We start from the raw sequence: 24,194 nt of genomic DNA on the forward strand, positions 1-24,194 counted from the left end.
GAATATATAGGCAGTACACTCTCTGGCATCGGTCTAAGCAGTATCTTTTTGAATTCCATGTCTATTCAGGCAAGGGAAACAAAAGAAAAAATAAGCAAATAGGACTACATCAGACTAAAAACTTCTGCAAGGCAAAGGAAATGATTAACAAAACAAAAAGACAATCTACCAGCTAGGAGAAAATATCTGCATATCTGACAAGGGGTTAATTTCCAAAATATATAAAGAACTCATACAACTTAACAACAAACAACCCAATCAAAACATGGGCAGAGGATACGAACAGACATTTTTTTCAAAGAAGATAAACAGGTGGCCAACAGGCACATGAAGAGATGTTCAACATCACTAATTATTGGGGAAATGCAAATCAAAACTACAATGAGATATCACCTCACACCCATCAGAATGGCTATATTAAAAAGACAGGAAACAAGTATTGGAGAGGATGTGAAGAAAGGGGAACTCTCATACACTGCTGGTGGGAATGCAAATTAGTGCAGCCACTATGGAAAACAGTATGGAGATGTCTCAAAAAATTAAAAATAGAACTACCATATGATCTAGCTATTCCACTTCTGGGTATTTATCCAAAAAACATGAAAAGACTAATTCAAAAAGATATATGCACCCCTATGTACACTGCAACATTATTCACAATAGCCAAGACTTGGAAGCAACCCAAGTGCCCATCAATGGATGAATAAATAAAGAAGACCTGGTGTATATATACAATAGAATACTACTCAGCCATAAAAAAAGACAAAATCATGCCATTTGTGACAACATGGATGGACCTTGAGGGTATTATGCTAAGCAAAATAAGTCAGAGAAAGACAAATACCCTATGATTTCACTCACATGTGGAAGATAAACAACCAAACACATAGATAAGGAGAACAGATGGTGGTTACCAGAGGGGAAGAGGGTGAGGGGAGTGTATGGTGATGGATGGAAACTAGACTTTTGGTGGTGAACGCAATGCAGTCCAAACAGAAGCTGAAATATGATAATGTACATCTGAAATTTACTCAATGTTACAAACCAATGTGACCTCAATAACATAATTTTTTTTTTAAAAAAAGGCTTATTCGGGTCCTCATTTTTTGCCTGCCACATTGAGTCTGCTCCAACCCAATCAGTGGAATAGTTTATCCAGTGGAAATCCATTTAAGGATATTTTAGGACAGTGGAAAAAAATCAGTTTAGCACTTTAATATTACTTTCACAAAAATGTGAAAAATGGGTTTAAGTTATATTATTAAAAATCTAATCAGTATCAATATCATTTAGGAATGTTTAAGCCAAAATTGTTCAATAAAAAAATTAAAATCTACTTTAAAGAATTTGAGATAGCCCTTAGAATTTACTTGGATTAACAATGATTTCATTATGCCAAAAACAGTCCTGGCCTAACAAGCTCTTAATTTTTTTCCCTTCACTATATAATTTTCTGATGTTTTCATCAATCAAGAGTTGGAACCTGTATAAATCCAGTGCAGAGTGTTACCCAAGTTATGCTTCACACAGAGGTTAATAGGTATATGTATGTGTGTGTTTGGGTTGGGGTGGTTAATGGGGATAATGAGAGGTAGACGCAAGGATTTCATGGTCAAGTAAGTTTGGAAATGTTTCTGTTTCTGTACTTCTTTGAACACTTTTTCTCTGAGTATACTCATTAACATCTCACAGAACACTGGGCAGAGCACAATTTGGGAAATCTTTCTACAGAAATTAGTTAGATTAAAATTAAGTTAAAAAATTTAATTGCCTTAAATACATACCTACACCACAGACAGCAGTTATCCAATAGCAACTACTTGGGGAATGCAGACAAAACTCAGGTAGATTCACGTTAGTCTTGAATAGCTAAATCAATACTTTACCACTCAATGGGTATACTTCCAACCAGAAGTTTCTACATCACCTTTAAGATACTTAGAAATGCAGTTTCAGGCTCTCCTTCCAAATCAGTTAATTCCAATCTTCAGAATTTTAACAAGATCCCCATCTGATTCCTATGCATATTAACGTTTGAGAAGCCCTGGTATAGAACACGAGCTGGCAAACTCCTTCTGTAAAGAGCCAAAAAATTAATAATTCAGGCTTTGTGGGCCACTGGGTCTCTGCTGTAACTACTCAACTATGCTGTTTATTGTAATAACAGAAAGGTCAATCTATTAAGAAGGTATAAAAATTAAAGATGTATATACATCTAGAACAGAGCTCCAAAACACACAAGGCAAGAAAGTGACAGAACTGAAAGGAGAAATATACAATTTAGCAATTATAATGGAGAGTTTTAATATCCGTCTCTCAATATTGATAGAATTAGACAGAAAATTAGCAAGGATATAGATACATGAACGAAACCACCAACCAACTTGACCTAGGTGATATTTACAGAACACTCTGCCCCACAACAGAATACTCATTCTTTTCAAGTGAACATGGTGTATTCTCCAGAATAAAATACATGCCAGGCCATAAAACAAGTCTTAATAAAAAACTAAAATCATACAAACTATGTTCTCCAAACACATGGAAGTAAATTACAAGTCAGTAACAGAAAGAAATGTGGGAAATCCCTAAATATTACAATATCACACAACAAACTTTTAAACAGTCACGCACCGCATAAGAACATTTCGGTCAACAATGGGCCACATATACGACGGTCGTCCCATAAGATTAGTACCATATAGCCTAGGTGTGTAGTAGGCTATGCCATCTAGGTTTGTGAAAGTAAACCCTATGATGTTCACACAGCAACAAAATCACCTAACGATGCATTTCTCAGAACGTATCCTCACCACTACATACACATGAATGTAACACATAAGTCAAAGAAGAAATTTCAAGGGAAAATAAAAGATATCTTGTGAGACAGCATAGTACTGGTATAAGAAGAGACACACAGATCAATGGAACAAAAAAAGAGAGCTCAGAAATAAAGCCTTATGATTTTGGACAAAGATGCTGAGGCAATTCAACAGTGGAAAGGATAGTCTTTTTGACAAATGGTGCTGAAACAATTAGAAAGCCATATTTAAAAAAAATAAATAGATCTTACCTCATACCATAAACAAAAATTAACTCAAAATGGATCATAAACCTAAATGTTTAACCTAAAACAACAAAACTACTAGAAGAAAACATATTGTGACCTAGGGTGGAGCAAAGATTTTTTAAATATGATACTAAAAGCACAATCCATAAAAGAACAAGTTGATAAACTGAACTTCATAAAATTAACTTGTACTCTTCAAAAGGTATCATTAAAAAGGTAAGCCACAGGGGCCGGCCCGGTGGCGCAAGCGGTTAAGTGTGCGCGTTCCGCTGCGGCGGCCCGGGGTTCGCTGGTTCGGATCCCAGGTGCGCACCGACGCACTGCTTGGCAAGCCATGCTGTGGCGGCATCCCATATAAAGTGGAGGAAGATGGGCACAGATGTTAGCCCAGGGCCGTCTTCCTCAGCAAAAAAAAAAGAGGAGGATTGGCGGATGTTAGCATAGGGCTGATCTCCTCACAAAAAAAAAAAAAAAAAAGGTAAGCCACAGATTAAGAGAAAACATTTCCAAATCATATATCTGATAATGGGCTTATATCCAGAATATAAAAAGAACTCTTGAAATTCAATCATAAGAAGACAACCCAATTTAAGAACAGGCAAAAAATTTGAATAGATATTTCAACAACAAAAATAACCGAATGGCTAATACACCCATTAAAAGATGTTCAACATCACTAGTGACATGCAAATTAAAACCACAATAAGATACCACTCCACACCTAAATTGAGGGGCATTTTCAAGTAAATCAACTTTAGGAAAGCAGAATGGAAGGAGAAAATCTGGAAATTGATTCTCTTAAAATTAAGTTTGCTGAAATACTCCTTGGAAAGCTGTGTACCTCCAGTGATACACATATCATATTTGAAGATCACTGGTATAAAAAAAGAAGAATTTGGTGACTTAGAAAATATTTGGTTAAGAGGATTTGATGATCTAGAAAGGTGTCAAGCATGAAAGAGGCCGATTTGGAAAAGAAAAAGTAGTTAGGGCTGGGAAAGCAGCTAATAGGAAGGAGAGAGGAGAGGAAGAGGAAGGAAAACTCTTGTTAGAGTTTCTGACATCCTCCCCCTCCCCCTTCCCCTCCTGCTCCTCTGCAGTAACTAACTGGTGCAAAGCAGAGAAGTGCACCAAGCAGAACTGACCTTCCTTTATGCTCCACACCCCAGCCTGATCTACTCAAATTATATCACTTGTCATACTGTAATAATAATTGTTTACATGCCTGCCTCTTTCCCCTCCCATTAGAGATTGTGCCTTCTTTAGATCTTCAGCACCCAGTACAGTACCTGACATACACTGCATTCAATAAATGTTCAAAGAATGGACGAATGGTTTGTTAACACTGTAGATACAAACTCCAATCATACAGTTTAAATATCTTTGTCTACAAAAGATGTTTTTTTTTTTAAAACATATTGTGGGCAGCAAACGTATTATAAAACCCATTTTTTCCTTCTTAGGATAGTCTCTGATCTGTAATTAGGAATCTGATATTTTATTATATATCTAATCATCTTTTATATAAAATCTTTAGGGAAATGACTATATAAAAGAAATGTGCTGTAGTGAGGAGACCAGCAGACTAGACAGAAGCTAGGTAACCTGGTTCTGGCTAGTACCAGTGACTCTGGATATGTCTTCTCTAGCTTTTGGTTTCCTCATATGTAAAACAAAAGGATTCAAGTACAAACTCTAAGCACCCTTCAAATGTTAATATTCTAAGGATCTTTATGAGTGTTTTATTAATGATCAATCAATCAGAAGGTAGGAGGTATGTCACATGCTGAGTATTCCTAACATTTTGGTACCTCTTTGCCAGAGATCAAACTACATTATCCAGTCAATATTCATTCATTACTTCAATTCCATGAATAAAACTACATAAGCACCAAAAAAGAATCTCCTTTTGAAATTGGGAACTCGACCTTTCAATTCTAATATTTCAACTCTTGAAGCAAGCATTTAACCACACATCATAGGCATTGACATAATAAACAAACTATAAGCTTACCTGCCAGGATACTGCTCCCAAAATTGCTGTTGCAAGAAGACTAAAAAAAACTAACTGCTCTGAAATTAAGCAAAAATGACGCATCCCTTTGGATGCCATGATTCTATCAAGGCTATTGTTATCTACCCTGTGCGTAAAATACACTTTATGGCAGTCATTTAATTTGGTATGGAATCCCCAAAGAGTTAAAAGAAAAATAATATGGCAAATCATCCAGAAAATTCCAAAAATGGAAAAGCCTGGTATTACAAAATACCAGAGATGAGTGTCTCTAAGTTTAAATGCTGAAAGAATAAAAAATGTAAGCTCAATCATTCCAGCGAAAACGACTGAAAATCTTCTGCAAATTCTTCCACGGTACAAAAAGGGTTTCCACCTTTCAGTCACTGAAAGTCCACTAAAATAAATGTCAAGGAAAGGATCAGTTATCAGGCAAATAAAAAAACATGCAAAAGCAACTGGATTTTTGGGCGTTTCCAATGAGGAGAAAAACAACAAGACTGCAAAAATAACTAAGTTTGGAATAGCTAGGAAAGACTTCATTCTCAGGTCAATAATCAGCATGGCCAAAGCTACAACTAGTAAAATGACACTCAGAGACTTCTCCACCAACATAGTTGTGCTGGCAATGGCAAATCCAACAAGTTCGAGAAATTCAACTGTGGTTAATAAAGTGGGTCGATGACGGACGTAACCAGAAATTCTCTCCACCAAAGCACATAATATCCTTAATACTATGGAAGTTAGAAGCAAATATTTGGTTGATTCTTCTTTCACATCACTTTTAAAGGATGAATTATCAAGAAAACACAGGAGGCCAAGCAAGAATCCAAACCAAAGATTAGAGAGACTTAAACTTGCTGTTTCCATTGAAAAATAATAATAGAGTATGCTGGCAATTCCAAGAACAAAAAGACCAAGAATAAAAATTACCAAAATTAAGGAATTTGCTGTTTTTTCCCACCTTACATAAAGACCTAAGCATATAGCAACCAGTAAATTGAATCTGGCTAAATAGCCAAGATAACGCACTGAAGAATGCATGTTCACTTCTCTGTTAACTTCTTCCAGTCTTGTCATTGCTAAATAGAGACAATGACTAAAGCAATAACGCAGTGATTTACACATGTACTCTGGCAATTTGGGCTTTCTCCCCACTTTACAAAAATTAACTGCTTGTATTTCATCCAGCAAATCCAATATATCTGTAACTCCTATTTCAACATTTCCTCTGGTGGAATTTTCGTTTATAGGGATCTAAAAAGAAGAAAAAATATTTCAGTGTTAATTTTATATAATTTACCTTTCACATGTATCTTTTTTGTACAAAATAATGAATAAGTGAGAAATAAAGTTTCTTCTGAAACCCAGTGTAAAAACCTGGTTTGCACGTATCTTAATGATAAGTGTCTCTGGCTTAAAAATTCTGCAGTTTATCCAAACAAAAATGCCAGTGCTTTCTACACATCATATGCTGGGATTGCATGACTAAATCACCATCAGTGAAACTGTGTTCCCAGAGATGGTGAGGAATTCGCCTAATCCATTCTTATTCCAGTATCTGATTTTTCAGCAGCATGCAAATGTGAGGTATTCAATTTAGCTTAGATTGTGGCAGATGGGTTTGGCACAGTGGACAGCTACTCAGCTCTTAAAAGGAATGAGGGACTTCACCATTACCTCTAATTTGAACAGCACTAGTATACAATAATAACGACCATTACTACCTGCCTAAAATCCTCTACATCTTTTTACAAGGCAGCTCTATAATGCTATAAAATCTTAGTCTTTACTTCGTTTAACTAACAAACTTAGAAGTCAAGTTTAACTGTATTAAAGTTACTCCCTAAAGTTGATCCATAATTCTCTCTGTACTTTTACCTCTAGTAAATTACTTTGATTACAAAACCTACTTTCTAAATCTAAATATTATCTCTGTAGTAAACCAATTCCTGAACTTTCCAGCCAAAATTGAAAAGTTGGAATGTTGACCAACAGTTATTTAAAAGTAAATTAGAAACATTATAGTTCTACTTAAAAAAAGTTACCACAATGATTATTTGTTACAGGACCCAGATAATTATTTCAACCTTAAGTGCCCCCACAACTTGCACTTAAGACATGACAGTAGTCAAAAAATGATTTAACTATCTACTAGATAATTCTCCAAATTTTCTAGTCTACTGTTTCAGAAGAACCAATCCATTGCAATGGCTCATGGTCACGCGCCATTGCACGGAGAATATCCATGGAGAATTCAACCAGATTAAAATTCAACCAGGGGCCGGCCCGGTGGCGCAAGCGGTTAGGTGCGCGCGCTCCGCTGCGGCGGCCCGGGGTTCGCTGGTTCGGATCCCGGGCGCGCACCGACGCACTGCTTGGTAAGCCATGCTGTGGCGGCGTCCCATATAAAGTGGAGGAAGATGGGCACCGATGTTGGCCCAGGGCCGTCTTCCTCAGCAAAAAAGGAGGAGGATTGGTGGATGTTAGCTCAGGGCTGATCTCCTCACAAAAAAAAAAAAAAAAAAATTCAACCAGATCAGTTTATTTACACTTTCTTAATAGCAGGACACTAAAAGAAAAACACAACAGAAACATGGTTTAACCTGGAATTAACCCTTAATTACCCATTTTGCTGGAGAAGAATGTTACTGAATCAACCTTAGGGTCTCTGGGAGGTTCCCAGTATTATTATTACTAATTCTACTTCTATATGTTCAACAAGTATATTTTTTAGAGCTAAATCTATCTAATTAACTAGGTATTCTAACTGATTTTGCTCAATTACATTTTCCTTTAATCATTTCTTACTTAAGATACCACACACAACTAAAAAAAGTCTTCCTTTGGTATATTTTGGTTTTATCTTTTTACTCAAGTGCGAGAAACTGCTAAAATCTAGAGTGCACTGAATTTTTTTTAACATCACTCCTTTGTGTTATACAACCATTCAACAAAGATGTCAGAATATATATCCTCTACAGGTTGATGATACAGTCTGGGTTCAGACTATGAAACACTGCTGGCAAAAAATCACACACCAGGCTAAATGGTTGCCACTCTAAATTCATGAGACATCCTTCTGTGTTTCTCTGGTCAACACGTTCTCCCCTTCTCTAGTCTGTGACTATCCAGACCTCTCTTCCCTGTCCTCAAATCTCTGATACCCACTTCCCACTGCGTCCTCACCAGATGACTTTGCCTTCCACAGAGTTGTCAGAAGGAAGCTTACTTGAGTTTCCAACACCAGAAACGCACCTCTATCTACATTTCCCAACACCAGGAAAGAAGAGTGTCCCTTCCCTATCTAAGGCTAAATCTTTCAGCCATACTGTGTATCTCTTCCCTGTGCCTCTTCCAGAACTTCATACTCTCTCCCCTCTCTTCAAACTCTCACTCCGTTAGCACTTAAACATTTGAAAAACACTTTTTAAAAACACTACAAAAAACTTCCCAGACACAGAAATAAATAAAACAAAAACAATCCTCGCTCATTCCCGTTTCCTCTTCCAAATTCAATCTTCTATTCTCTTGACAGCTAATATTTGGTTGCTTCACTTCTCACACCATTAAACAGTGGTTCCCACCACACAACTGCTCTGCCAAGTTCCGAAATGGCCTGTAAGTTCCTAAATTCAATGGGAACTTTTCACTCATTATCCTGCACATTCTTCAAACAACTTTTGACATTACTGACTCTTCTCACCTTCTGAAACCTGCCCTTCCTTTAGCTTCCAAAGATCAGTCTCCAGATTTTCCTCCTCTCCTTCTTGTCTCCCTGCAGGCTCTTCAGTCCTAAATTCATCCTTTAGACGTTCAATCTCAAGCATAGGCTTTTCTCTCACTACACACTTTCTATGAGGAATCTCATCTACTTCCATGTCTTTAATTATTATCTCTCTCCTTAAGTACACACAAATATTAATCTACCTGATAGAAATAAAAGCGCTAGCTCTGTTCTACACTGTTAATAGAGGTAAAAACCTGGAAACAAAGTAAATGTAAACATGTAAATAACTTTAAATAAAGTACAGTACATCCAATTCATGGAATACATGCAGCCACCCTCTTAAGGGGCAAAACCAACGTGGCAGATAATTATTTTTAAATGACTAATTTACAAAGTCTTTCCCCCTTCTGACCTTCAAAAGAAAACGTGAACCAGAGAGTAAAACAACAAAGCATTACAATCCTTTCCAACTGTCTGCCATCACTAATAATAATGCAATGGGAAATTACTTCAGATGCAGATAAAAACGGAGCACAGATGAGTCAATCCGCATTAGGGAAAAGTTTAACTAATAACTGCCAGAGTCTGTTTCATAAAACTCCACTTACTACTCTAACCCTCCTCTTCTTCACCACCTACATTTAATCCTCACCAAGTCCTGTCCACTCTTCTCCTAGACACTTCTTAAATGTTTCTACTTTCCATTTCCAAGGTCACCATCCCAATTTTGGCCACCTCTGAATCATGCTTCAACATCTCCCTGTATCCACTCTTGCTCTTCTCCAAGAAGTGTCCTTTATAAAATCAAAATTTATCATGACACTCTCCTATGTAAAACCCTCCAATGGCTTCCGATCACCCTTAGCAATAAAGTCTAAACTTCTTAAACTGCCTGATAAGACCCTCCACATTGGATGTAAATAACCTCCCTGCCTCATCTCTTACCACTCTCCCTCTTTAACTCTGTATTCCAGCCATACTGACCTTTCAATTCTAAACTACACAAATGCTATTTCCTTTCCAGGTGCACTCCTTTCCCTCCTCTTGGCCCCACCCAAGTCCTCACAAGTGGCTCACTCCTACCCTTCAGGTCTCAGCTTAAACCACTTTCTTAGGGAAATCACCCCTGACCTATTCATATGAAACCTCTACTGCTTGTATAACAGCAAAATACTCATCAACACTGATTTAACGTCTGCATTCTCCACTAGACCACAAGATCTCTGAGGGGTTGTCTTCAACACTGTATGCCCAGGGTCTAGCAGAAAGTCTGGCACTAAGTAGGTATTCAACAAATACTTGTTGAAGAAATAAAGTCTAGTACAGAAGTCACTATATTTAATAAGAATGGCAACCAGTTATTCGACAATTACTAATACACAAAGAGAATAAACAACTTGTCGCCTATCTCACAGCTAATAAGTAATAGAGCTAAGGGAGATTCCACGAATGTTTGGTGTGTTTCTCTATCGGCCCTACTCTAGCCTTCACTTAATTCATCCAAATTCCCCCAAACCAGTAAGTGCTCTTGCATGTCCCACCTCTAGGGAATGGCTCACTAAGGAGTCCAAGACACACTATATCGTATGCATCAGCTTTCGACTCAGGAACTATTTCTGTCCCATCTAGCGGAAGCGTCAAAAGCTGAAAGAACCATAATGAGCAGCCAGGATGGGGGAATTTCTGTGCTTCGGTTCTGAGTTCATGATAATAACTCTTTGGGTTCGTCATATACATGGAGAAAGGCACCTCGAATATTAAATCCGTCAACAATAGGGCAGCAACAGCAATTCTTCCATTTGGCCTCCTTCTAGCAAGATGTGGGAAGCCTGAGGAGGAGCCTGGCTGTTCTCGACCATCCCTCTATTTTGGGAGAAGGCGACCACCGTGAGCGCCCAGCTGAGCGGGGAACCGCTGGGGGACACGGAGAGGCGCCCTCCACCTTCCATCCTCCACCCCACACTGTCAACTTCTCTTGGGGCAGGATCCCTACCCCCGCCTCGGGAGGCCAGCTGGGCGGAGCCTGGGGCCCGGACCACGCGGAGCCCTGGGCGGTGTCTGTGCTCGGGTCTCGCCGCCCCGCCGTTCACCCCCTGGTCCTCCTACCTGACTCGGCCGTCGCCACCAAAGCTCTCTCAAGACTCGGAGTCGGCTCTGGGGCAAACACAGTAAAGGGAAGGCCTTTGGGGCTGAACCTGCTACTCGGAGCGGGGAGATGGCACGCGCGCGGGCTCCAGGGCCCGAGGCCGCACCCACTAGCACAGACCAGTCTCCTTGGAAACTTTCTCCGTTACCCGCCCGCCCGCGGCCGCCATGTTCTCGCCGCCGAGTCCGCGACGGTACGGAACGCCGCCGGGGTCAAACCGCGCGGCGCGCTTCCTCCCTGAGGCCCGGCCCGACTCCCCGCCCCAACCCGCCGCGCCGCGGGGGGACCCAGGTGCGTCTGGCGCTGCGCGAGCGCGAACAGCCCCGCCTAAGGCGCAGGCTCAGCGGGCCTCGGTGCCCTCCCGAGACCTGGAGTCAGCGGCGGAGAACAGGGAGCAGGAAAACCACGCTGGATCACGCCGACCGTGTCCATCAAGCATCTAGGCCGCCGCCTCGGGCCGGACCGAAACTGGGGCAGGACGGGCGGGACGCTCGTGCGTCGGCTGTAAAAACTGCAGAAGGCGTTGCTGCTCTTTAGTATCTATGGCACAATATATGGTTGGGTATCCGCTGACCGCCTACAGCCCAAGCTCCTTAGGCTCGCCTTCAGAGCCCTTATCGCCCCCTTTTCTAAATAAGACTTCCTTTAATACACCGCCCGGGTCTTTAGTCCACGGAGAACACTAAGCTCCCCCAGCCCTGGCCTGTCCGTTCCCCCTCTTCACCCTGTGCCTTACACGTTCGCCAGTCTCGCTTCCTGAGGGTCCTTCAACTCCAGGGCTGATCCTCATTTGCACTCAGCGCACTGAATCAACGTAAGGGGATATTACCTGGAGGCAGCGTTTTCACAACCCCTGTGCAGCCGGAGAGTCTTGGGGTTTGAATTCTGATTCTTCCCTTTTCCTGTGTGTCACCCCGGTTTCTCCATTTATAAAATGGTAACCTTCCTTGCAGGGTTGTTGTGAATATTCAGTGAACCAGTATTTTTTTTCTGGCATAAGGTAGGCCCTCAGAATGTATGAATTCCCCTTCCCTCTCGAAGAAGCCTTCCTGCCTGCCTGCCTTTTGTCCCCACCATCTACTACTGTTTGTAGCTCTTAGATAGGTCAGTTAATCTCTGTGAACCCGTTTCCTGCTATGTAAATGAGTGCTAATAATACCTTACAGGGCTCATTGTAGGAATTAAGTGTAATATACGTAAAAAATGCCTTAAAAACGTTTAGATGGGTTATCCCGTTTAGGATAAATCTCAGAATCCTTAAACAGGTACAGACAAGTTGTGTAATCTGGCCCCTTTTTACCTCCAGTTTGACCTCACACCACACTGCCCCCCAACTCTCTGCACCCCAGCCTGCTTTCATTTCCTCAAATGCAGGGACATGTCTGGTTTTGCTCAGCATTAAATCAGCCTAGCATAGTGCCTGATATATAGTTGCCACTTAAATATTTGTTAAATAAAATAATAGTACCCAGTAGGCCCTTAACAATCGCTAGTTCTCTTCTCTCACTTATGGTCTATTAGTGTTATCTATATACTTGTCCTTTCTCCCCTAGAGTGTGCATTTCTTCATTTTCATTTAATAGCTGTTGGGGGTTCGGAGTGGGCATCTATAGAGATGAAGCACTCTCCGATTCAGATTCCTCGTGTTTACATGGAAAGTTTGACTTAGATTCTCTCCAGACTTCTGTCTCACGTCTAACTCTAAGTGCAATCACTACCCAACTCCCAAATCTGTAACTCTGGCCCTCTGGGGAACACAGTGTCACATTTCCAACTGCCTGCTACAAGTTTCTACTTGAATATATTGTCATCACTTCCAATTCAAGTTGCCTTTAATGGACATTTATCTTTTTTCTTTTTTGCATTCCCACCACCTGAGGCCCCCTTCCATTTGGAGACTTGCCCACCCTAGGAGTCTAGTGGCTGAAACTGAAATGCCAAATACTTGCTGAACCAATCATGTGCACCAGCTGGAAGCTAGTGACTCAAAAAAGCTGGCACAGAAAGCTATGGTCCCTGGATAACTGCAGGAGTGTAGCAAAGTAAGCTCCTGGGGCAGTGGTGAGAGTGGTTCTAGTAGTGGCATCAGCACCCAGTATTAGCGGAGTCAGTGATTCAAGATGCCTGTGCATGGTGACAGCAACCCCAGAGCCCTCTCCGAGCAGTTCTGTGGTCTGTTGTTATTGGTTGTGGTCTCTGGCCATGCAGATCCAAGCTTCCATCTTCAATCCTCTGAGCTACCAAATATCTTCTAAAAAATTTCTTTTCTGCTTAAATCAGCCGCAGCTGTTTTCTGTTTCTTAGCACTAAGACGCCTCATTAAAACTGCTTTTTCATCTTCCTCAAACATGATCCTCTGCCTTTTGACCCTTGAAACCATTTTTGATGCTCATTATCTTGTCGGTATACTTTAGAATACTTCAGTGAGATGTGTATGTGTTTGAGAGTTAACTTTAATCTGCACACTGCAGGGTGAGTAATTAGCATTTGAAAGACGCTAATCAGGAATCTTCACTACAAAGTTGGATGCACGATTGCTTCCAATATCACTATGTAAATCTGCACTAGAGGTATGTTAATTAGCATCAAGAATTAGAAATAATTTTTCATTGTGGAATTAACAGGTGTTCAAGACATGTGGTTGGCTAGAATATTATACAGGCACTCCTGTCCTTGCATAAATGTGGTATAAGAATCTAGCAGACTGACACCCTTCAGAATGGCTCCAGGTCTAGACCACTGTTTAGTACTTTGCCACAAAATATTGTTTATGTACTGTTTTTTGTGTTTCCTTGTTGATGAATATTTATTTGTGTAGTAGCATGAAGTCTGAGATTGCTTTCACTGTAGGACACTATCTAATAGCGAGAGAGGAGACGGGTAGCTCTCATCAATCTTTAGTTGTTGAAGGCTACTTGTATTTACTAAAAGAACCTGACAATTGTGAAGGCCAAGTGTTGTCCATTTTCATCCATCATATTTCTTGAACTTATCATTTTCTTTCAACTTCCATTGCCACTACCCTAGTTGAGGTCCTGACACCTGAATTATTTCAGGAATCTCTATGCTGGTCATCTTGATGTCAGCCTCACCCCAGACTAATCCATTGCACTGGCCTCCTGACTGATATTCTGAGTACCACTCTCTATCACTTCTTAGATTAAAACCAGTGACTTCTACAGGCTACAGAATACGTCCACACTCCTGAGTCTGGCACCTGAGGCCCTCCAGGTCGTGATCTGAACTTCCCTTTGCCTGGTGCTATTTGTCCTGAAATTAGAAGTATCGGAGTCACTTCCTGACATCTGGCACATCTACAGCCAAACACCTGGATATAAAACAGCCACCTGGGAAAACATTTCACTGATAGGAGATTTCAGGCTGTGGTTATTGATGGCACTGTAACGATCCTAATAGCTGGAATATCCATTCTTCAACACTTGCTTCTTTCTATGCAGGCTCCAGGCCAGGAATTTCACCCAGAGGAGTTATTCCAGACTAAGAACAACTGTTGAAAATATAATCATGATTTAAAAAAAAATCAAGGAAAGGAGGAAAAGGCAGCACCCATGGCAGGAGAAATGGGCAATCCTATCATCCATTCCAGTCCTCTGTGGCAGGGAGTCACAGATGAGTCCTACGTTATTTCTTCCTACGTTCTCTCTTGTTTTCCTTCTACTTCTTTCAATTCTCCAATCCTGTTCTGGAGCTAAACCAACTCAGGTTCTCCATAGATGATCTGCTGGCCCCACTCCCTTATTATTTCTAGGTAACACTTTGAGATTCAAAGTGTTTTCAATTATATAATATAATCCAGTCTTTACAAAAACCTGATGATGTATATATTTTCATCACCATTTTACAAGTAAAGTAACTAAGGTCCAGAGAAACTCCAGTGTTCCTTGTCCTCATAACTGTCCCAGAGAAGGCACTTAAATCACAGTCTTCTGGCTTCAAGTCCTGGGCCATCAAGTGCAGCTTTCTAAATATCATTCCCCTCACTACTCAATTTCAGTCTCATTACAGCTGTTCACAGTATGTAGGGAAAGAGTTACAGTGTTCAGTCCTGTTATACTTCTTAGAATCATCTGGAAGATTTTTAACCTACACCCATACCCAGGCCCAGCCCAGGTCAATTAAATTAGAGTCTCCTTTGGAAGTGAGTCCCAGATAGACTGTGGGTTTTTTTAGAGACCCTCCTACTCCCCTCCCCAGTGATTCTAATGTAAAGCAATGGTTGAGAACCACTGAGTCATTACTTCCGTTAGTGCAGTGGTTCTCCAAGTGTGGTCCCTGGACCAGGTGCATCAGCATCACCTGGGAACTAGTTAGAAATGCAAATTATTAGGCCCTAAGCCCAGGTCTACTGAATCAGAAACTCTAAGGGTAGAGCCCAGATTTTAGGATTAAGTTCAGATGGTTGTGTCAGAAAACTCAATAACTGTGGCTTAATAGCAGTTTATTTCTCTCTCACATAAAAGTAGTCTAGACGTAGGTGTTCCAGAGCAGATGTGGTGCTCCTTGTTGTTAAAGATCCTGATTCCATCTCTCTTGTTACCCTTCCACTCAAGACATGGCTTCCTACTCATAGTCCAAGATGGCTGCTTAATTTCCAGCTATCACTTCTGAATTCCAATCAACAGAAAGGAGGAAGTACAAGAAGTGAATGTACTCCCCTCACCCCTACTTTAATGACACTTCTTGGAAGCTGTATAAGACAATTCAGCTTTTATCACACTGACCAGTATTTAGTATTTATAGAGTCTGGGAAAAGTGGTCAGTTTTTGAGTGGCCGTATGCATATCTAAAAATCAGAGTTCTCTTTCTGAGAAAGAAGGGAGAATAGATAATACATGACAACAAGTAGTCTTTGCTAAAGCTTAACTAACTCTGCTTTTTTCCTTACCTCCCAAATTCTTTTTAAGTGAGATAGTAAATGTCATTATTGTTTGAACCATTTTTGGTTTGCCATTTTAACTGATGCACCTTATTTCATTAGCCTTTCCACTGTATTAATGATGGCAAATATTTCATCATATGGCTGAACCATTATTTAGTTAACCTTTTCCTTAATTTTGAAAATTTAAGATGTTTTTGATTTTTGCTATCAAAAATACTACAATGATGAGCACTTTGGCTCATTGCACTTGTGATATATTACATTTCTGATTATCATTTTGGAATAGAGTCCTAGGTTGGTTAAAGAATATGAACATTTTTGAGGCTCTTAATGCATACTGCTGATTTTCTTGCTGGAAAGGAACCATTTTGGATCCCACTGTCAATGAACTACATTTTTACTTCTTTTTTTCTTTGTTATTAATTTCTCAGTTTTAGTTGTCCTAACCTTAGCATTTCCTTCAAAGCTCTTTTGTTGTTGTTGAGGAAGATTAGCCCTGAGCTAACATCTGTGCCAGTCTTCCTCTATTTTGTATGTGGGTCACCACCACAGCATGGCTGACAAGTGGTGTCTGTCCACGCTTGGGATCCAAACCCGCAACCCCTGGTCGCTGAAGCAGAGCATGCTGACCTTAATCAGTATGCCACTGAGCCAGCCCACAAAGCTTGTTTTAAATGCCACTTCCTCTAGGAAGTTTTCCCTGATTGCCCCAGGTTAAAATATTTTCTTTCTTTGATTTCTTGTAGATTTTATCTGTTAGGTGACTGAAGACACTTCAACTTCTTTTTAGTATTTTCCTTTTTCATTGTTTTAATTGCTTTTAAAATGTAGAACCTAACTAATTCACACAATTCAAGTAACAGCTTATACTATACAGAGTAAAAAGTTCCTCTTCAGCACTTTGCCAAAGCCACTCCCATACCTTCAGGAAAACAGTATTCCTCTTTGATACATTATATCCTTCTAAGTCACTGTTTCTCAAAATGTTGGCCATAGCCTCCCTACCTCAAATCACATTGGAGCTTGTTAAAATGGAGGCACCTGTGTATCAACCCAGACCCAATAAATCAGAATCTCATGGAAGTGGGACCTAGGAAGCTGCACTTTGGTCATTCTTAATCATGGTAAGTTTTGTCATTGATCTTATCCTCTTTCCATATGTTAATAGGAGTTCTTATACAAATGTATAATTTTGTTTTTTGTTTGATTGTTATATTCTTTCTACTGTTGTTGCACTTTTTTATTTTTAGCGTTTTATCTTGGAGATGTTCTCAAGGTAGGACATAGAGATCCCTGTGTGGTTTTGGTTTTTTAAAAAAAATTTAAACAACTGTATAGAATGACTGTACTATGATTCATGTAACTATTTTTCTATTGATGGGCATTTAGACTTCCAAGATTTTTGTTATTAAGAACTGTGCCTCAGTGAATATGTAAAATTTGCAGACATGGTGATATGTTTATGGATTAGAAATGGCTGCATTAAGTGCATATTCAAAATGTTGATACTGCTAAATTGTTCACCAAAAAGGCTTTTTGAATTTATACCAAATTTCTACTAATTGTGAAAGAGAATATTCTTATCCCCATACCTATATCATTAGTGCATATTATTATTTTTCATTTTGTTGGGCTGATGGGTGAAAAACAGTATCTACTTGTTGTTTTAATTTGCTCTTTTTCTCATTACTAGTGAGTTGAGCCCCTTGTCATTTTATTTTTTTCCATTTGTATTTTTTCTCACGTGAACTGTCAGTTCCTATTTTTTGTTCATATTTATTATCACTTATTGAATTGTCTACCACCAACACTATTGAATTTTCCGTTGTTTCTCTACTGATTTGAAACGTCACATTTGTCCTATACTAAATTTCTTTCTATATGTACATTGGAGAGTTTCTGGACTTTTTACTCTGTTTTATTAACTTTCTTGCACCTATGCCTTACCATTTATATTATTATAGCTTGTATGTTTTCATATCAATAACTTCTTTCTTCTTTTTCAAAAAATTTCTTGTTTTTTCTTGCCCATTTTCTCTTTCATGTGAAATTTTAATCAGCTTATAAAATGGATACAAAAACCTTATTTGGATTTTGATTGAGATTGCAATGGATTATTGATTAATTTGGGGGAGATTTGACTTTTTCCAAATCTTGATATCTCCCCAAATCACAGATTTATCTCTGATATTTGATCTTCCCATCAGAAACCTGGCAGTGTCTGCAGCTATTTAGTCTTATGCTCTTTGGTAAAGTTTTAGTATTTTCTTTATATAGGTTTCCATACTTTTTTATATTTAGTTTATTGCTAAGTATTTTTAATAGTTTTTTTTGTTGTTTACTTTTGCCACCATGAATGGAATATTTTTTCCATTATATTTGCTAATTTTTGATGCTTTATGGGAAAATCTAACCTACTAAACTTTCTAATAGTTTTTTGGTCATTTCTCTTATAGTTTTTAGTCAATGATATAATCTATAGATAATGAGCTTTATCTCTTCCTTTCCAGTATTATACCTCATTTATTTATCTGATTTTACTAAATTAAGTCTGTACATTGAATAGTCATGGTGCAACTGGGCACTATTCTTCTTCTTTCTGCCCTTAATGAAAGGCTTCTGGTATTTGTTCATTAATAATGAAGTTTTCTGGAGGTTTTTGGTAAATTCTTTTTGTCATGTTAAGGTGGCTTTCTTCTATTAATCTGACTAAGAGCTTGTTTATGAAAGGGTGTTGGATTTAATAAATGCTTTTCTAAGCATCCAGATGATCATATGGTTTTTCTTTTTAATTGGTAGATATAGTGACTTATGTTATGACTTACCTGAACTCATCTTTGGAAAGGAAAAAACCCTCTTTGGTAATAAAGAAATGTGTCAATATATTACTTTTACTTGATATTTTCTAGTATTTTATTAGTTTTGCATTAATAGTTATAAGTGAAATAGCCTTTGAGGTAGGCAGAATATTGGCTGTCCAAAGGTGTCCTAATTCATGGAAACTGTAAATAGAATACCTTACTTGGTAAAAGGGACTTTGCCCATGTGATTTAGGTTAAAGACCCTTTTGCTGACGTGATTATCCTGGATTATTCTCATTGTTCCAATCTAATCACAAGTCCTTAAAAGGGGAAAACCTTTTCCAGCTGCAGTTAGAGACAGAGAGATGCAAAGATAGAAGAAGGTTCAGAGCTGTGATGTGAGAAGGACTTGACTGACACTGCTGGTTCTAAAGATGGAAGGAGAGCTATGTGCCAAGGAACGCAGGTAGTCTCTTGCTGGAGAAGGCAAGGAAATGGATTCTTCTCTAGAGCCTCCCGAAAAGAACACAACTTTGTCAACACCTTGATTTTAGCCCAGTGAGACCTATGTTGGGCTTCTGACCTACAGAAATGTAAGATAAATTTGTATTTTTTTAGGCCACTAAGTTTGAGGCAATTTGTTACAGCAGCAGTAGAAAGTTAATACAGCTTGTAATTTTATCTGTGCGCTCTCCAAGTTTGAATCAACTATAGCTGAACATTCCCTTTTTCTTTTTGAACTTTCAAGTTCTTTTTGAAGCTTTGGAGCAGATTTTAGAAAAAAATCATTCACAGAAGTTTGATAAAACTCACCTGTGAAGCTAAGTTCTCGTGCCTTTTTAAAGGAGAGAGTATTTGACTCCCTTTTCAACTTCTATGACATCCCTTTTTCTCCTTGCATTATAATTTTTATGTACACATTTTGTCTTTCCTACTAGACTGGAAGCTTCTTGAAGGCACAATCTGATTTATCTCGGTATCAGAACTCAGTACATGAAAGAATGCCTTGCACAGTGTAACGCAAACACTCATCATATGCATATCTTATTCAACTTTGCACCCTCACAGCACTGTAGACAGTACCCAGTGTTTATGAAACTAGTTTCAAAAATATATAGTCATTCAGACAGCCACATTGATCAGGCAACTTAGGTAATGTGGTGAACCAACATAAACTTTGAAGTCAGACCCAAGTTACAGTCTGGCTGAGCCACTTTTCTACCTCTATAACTTTAGACAATTCCTTAACATTTCAAAGATTCAGTTTCCTCATTAATACAATAGTGATACTAGTACTTACTTTGTAGGCTTGTTGAGAGGATGAAAGTGAGGCAATGTTTGTAGAGTACTTAGCATAATACTTGACACATAATTGTTGCTTAGTAAATGATACTTGGTATTATTATCATGACTATTGAAAGGACTTTATTTAGAACTGAATGCTATTTTTCAAAAATGTGTCTTTTCTGTTGCTCCTGTTGTAATTTTCGAGGCTGTTGTCATGTCACTAGGGGTACTAAGTCTTCAATTTGTTCTTGTGTATAGGCCTTTGTAGTACCATAACTAGTTAGTGGATTCAGACAAGTACTCGTCATGGATGAGGTTACACTCGTAACTTGGAATGTGATAGAACAATAGCAGGTGGGCTTTTGTAGAGCGAGAGAAGTCAGTACTTTAGAAACTGAACTGTGTTTCAAGGGTTTTCTTCCCTTTTAATGCTGTAATATCCCTAATCTCTTCCTACTCTTAAATGAAATTGGTGATTCTCCTAGTTCATTATTAACTGCCATCCTTTATATTTATGGAAACTCCCTCATGGTTAATAATTAGACAGTTGAATCAAACGTACTGAAGAAGTGGTTACTCCTCTTTATTAATTCTTATTTTAAAGCAACAAGACCACCTTGTGTTGTGATTTGTAGTTTCCATTAAAACATTGCAGGGTAGGTTGTAGTGACCTGGGTATCTCTTATGTCATTTTCTGGGAATTCATAGGAGAGAAAATTGAAGATAAGAAAATATAACACTGACTATTTAACTTGCTCACTATGATTTTAAGGAGTAGATATCAGCGATTTTTGAATTGGGTGGTGATGGTGGAGGTGAAATGGTCATGTACATGAACACAGAACAGGCAAGATTGGGAGAAAAAAGGAACAGGGCTATTAAATGCTATTTGCTAAAATAAATAATAGTCATTGTGTGTATCCCAACTAGGTGACAAGATTGTGTTATTTGCTTTATAGAAATTGTTTTTAAATCTATCATTAACCCTGAGAAGTGAATTTTGTGGATTAAGAAAATGGTCCAGGGGCCGGCTCCGTGGCTTAGCGGTTAAGTGCGTGCGCTCTGATGCTGGCGGCCCGGGTTCGGATCCCGGGCACGCCCCAAGGCACCACTTCTCCGTCCAACCCGAGGCCGAGTCCCACATACAGCAACTAGAAGGATGTGAACCTATGACATGCAGCTATCTACTGGGGCTTTGGGGGGAAAAAATGAATAAATAAAATCTAAAAAAAAAAAAAAAAAAAAGAAAATGGTCCTGAGAAGAAATTTGCACAAGATCTCATAGTATGTATCCCTTACACGAATTAAGAAACTGTTGGAGCACCACTTTTCTTGTGGGGTTGAAAAGATCAATTAGCTAAATCTTCCTTTTAAATATGTAGTAAAGCTAATGATGGTTTATAAACTTAAATTCTTTTATTGACAATGAGAGGGAGGTGGGGATTGGATAGTATTGATAGAGACATGATGAGAAAGTAGGATCTGAGATTAAGATACAAGAAATTTAAATGAGTAGGGATAAGCAGAGGAGAGAAAAAGAAATTATATGGCTCCAAGTCACTTAGTATTGATCTCAGCTGCGTTTTATATAAACCAACTCAGACTTTTCTGAAGTATAAATTGAGTTATATCCTTTCTGAGAATGCACTAAGTAACAAACTAATTAACAGAAAACAGAACCAGACCACCCCAAACGATTCATAACTAAGTATCAGCAGTGGTCCTGTGTTATGTCACTTGTATTTTATAAGGTAAAATGAATTCACTTGCAAATATTTATTGATCACCTGTTTGTGCAAGGCACTTTTCTAGGCTGAAGATGCAGAGTGGGATAGATGAGGGCCTTGCCTGTATATATAGACAAACAAGGAAAAAGATAAACTTCAGATAATTAGAATTATGCAGAGACTTTACAGTGATGTGAAGAGACTACTTTAGATTATGTGGACTGGGAAGATCCTCCCGAGGCGGTGACATGTAAGCTAAGATGTGAATAACAAAAACGCACCAGCCATGCAAATCCAATATGAGAGGAAGAAATTCTAGGCATAGGAACTAGCTAGTGCAAAGGTGAGCACAGGCTTGTGTTCTTCTCCTCCTAGGACTTGAGCACAGATGCAGAAGGAGAGAGTGTAGGAGGTTGAACTGGGAGAGGCAGGGAGCTCCGGGCAACATCATTTACATTTGGCACTTCCATGATGAAGAATACCCATATTTAAATAAATTGCATCTAGCTTAGTTATAAACAGTGTTGTCAAAAGGTCACGTGAACAGATTTCATTGACATGTACCACCAGATGCTGCAGGGCAATATGCTATTCTGCAGTTTTATAGTTTTTGTTGCCTCGTATCAATGCTAATGTATTCATCTTTTTTTTTCTTGTTACTTGTCAGCCCTGAAGAGCACAGCAGACATCTATTCCTTATAGTACCTAGTGTAATGTAACAGTGTAGTAATTAAGCCTTAATTCGTGAATCAAGCAAAACTAAAGAGGTGGTTTGTGATATCCTAACTCATGTTCTGTAGCTCTTCATTCCAACTGGCACCATTCTCCAGGCCACCAGGGTCCCACCTACCTTGATAATACTTCTGGTTACACAAGCTCTAGACCATCACCTTTCCTCTCTATCAAATGTTATCTTCTTACTTTCAAATTCTCAGTTTTCCACAGCAACTTGCACTCTGGTACTTTAATCTGTGCTAATGCTTCAGTGGGGCTGGAAAACATAAAGCTCCTTTTACAGCCAAGCCATTAGACCCTCTTTCTGTCTCAGGTCTGTTTCCTAAGTATCTTTCTTCTGGCAGGCGTCCAGGGATTTGGACTGCTTACCTCTCTTCTTTCCAGCAATCACTCATCTACCTTATTTCCAGAGAATGTTTCATCCATGCCTGGCTTTGGGAAATATGTTATGTCTTGGATTCCTAGTGAAAAGGCCCATGGCAATTTGGCAACTATCATTGCTTCTTGCTGACTTTATCCTACATATTTTAGCCTCTCTCTGCTAACTCGTATCCAAACAGAGATGTATTATAGGAGTTTGAGAGAGAACTAAATTAATACTGGCCATGGCCATGTTTGTATTCTTTTTCCTTGGTAGCAGGCACTGGGCATAGCTAAAGAGTGGCATTAGGTTAACTGTAAAAAACATTTGTAGATCTAGGGAATAAATGTAAATAACTTCAATGTGGATTCTATAATAGCCTCATATAGAATATCTCTGTGACCACAAATCATATTCTTTTAGGTATCTAATTCCTCACGGCAGCTCAAAGGTCTATAGAAAGAAAGAATGTTGTCATCAGGAGACTATGAATGATTTACTTGTGACTGCCTTCAGTAGTACGACATACATGGGATAAAAGGATGCAAGTATATTCACACTTTTCTCTGTAAAGTGTTGCAAATAGACCTGGATCTAGGAAGCACTGTTGGGCACTGCTTTGTCTTTTGTGCTGTGCTCCCTACTATTTTTATGGTTTACATGGGCATTCCAATCCAACAATATTAACAAATTTATGTTTTACAGCCTTCTAATTATTAAGGACAAATTCAAGAAATACTTCTGCAGTTAATGCTTATGACCTAATTCTTTGTATTTTCTTTTAACTTGAAAAACATAGGTACCATCTTTGGTACTGCTGATGGACTCAATCTTAGAAATTGTTAAAAATCCATGATGCAAAATAGTTATCAGTATTTTTGATTACTAAAAAAAAGCAGTAACATTAATAAGTGTTTTATATTATTGCAAAAAGTGGAATAGCTTTCTATTAATTGAGAAAAGGCGTTATGGTTAAAAATAAAATTCACAAGTTCAACACTGCTTATGTCGACTAAAAGTTACAACTCAGTAGTACCATATGTAATAAGATTCTTATTTGAAAAATACATACTAAACTACTGAGCTCATTCTGAAACAAATTTAGGATAAAATATACATTCAAACCTGAGTTTAAGATAAATTAAAAAAAAAACTTTCCAACTGTTGAGGTTTGAATTTCTCTAAGAAGACAAAATAGGGTTTAGAAAATCCAATACTTTCCTCTTTATAACATTTAGAGGTTCTTAATGAAATTGTTAGTTATTGTAGCATGCTTGTTTATTAGGTATTGTGTAACACAGGCCACCATTAATAATCTTGGAGAGCTTTGTGTTCAGTGGATCATGGACATGAACTTTTTATTATGAGCTATCATGGAGGTTACTACAATTCAGTTTTTTTGGGAAGAATCAAATTATCATAA

General features: G+C 38.7%; 1 protein-coding gene across 3 annotated transcripts in view; it reads right to left on the reverse strand.

Annotated features, from left to right (window-relative positions):
- BMT2 (base methyltransferase of 25S rRNA 2 homolog) overlaps positions 1-24,194 on the reverse strand; it is a 129,603-nt gene that overhangs the window by 20,886 nt on the left and 84,523 nt on the right. For 2 of the 3 annotated variants that reach the window (XM_058528604.1, XM_058528609.1), the window contains exon 5: positions 5,085-6,341. In XM_058528604.1, the coding sequence (XP_058384587.1) occupies positions 5,085-6,341 (1,257 nt within the window). Of the gene's footprint in view, positions 1-5,084; positions 6,342-11,328; positions 11,426-24,194 lie in introns of those variants that run through there. The other variant, XM_058528618.1, reaches the window with a different exon arrangement.

The sequence above is a fragment of the Diceros bicornis genome, chromosome 3 (genome assembly GCF_020826845.1).
Source record: "Diceros bicornis minor isolate mBicDic1 chromosome 3, mDicBic1.mat.cur, whole genome shotgun sequence".
Lineage (NCBI taxonomy): Eukaryota > Metazoa > Chordata > Mammalia > Perissodactyla > Rhinocerotidae > Diceros > Diceros bicornis.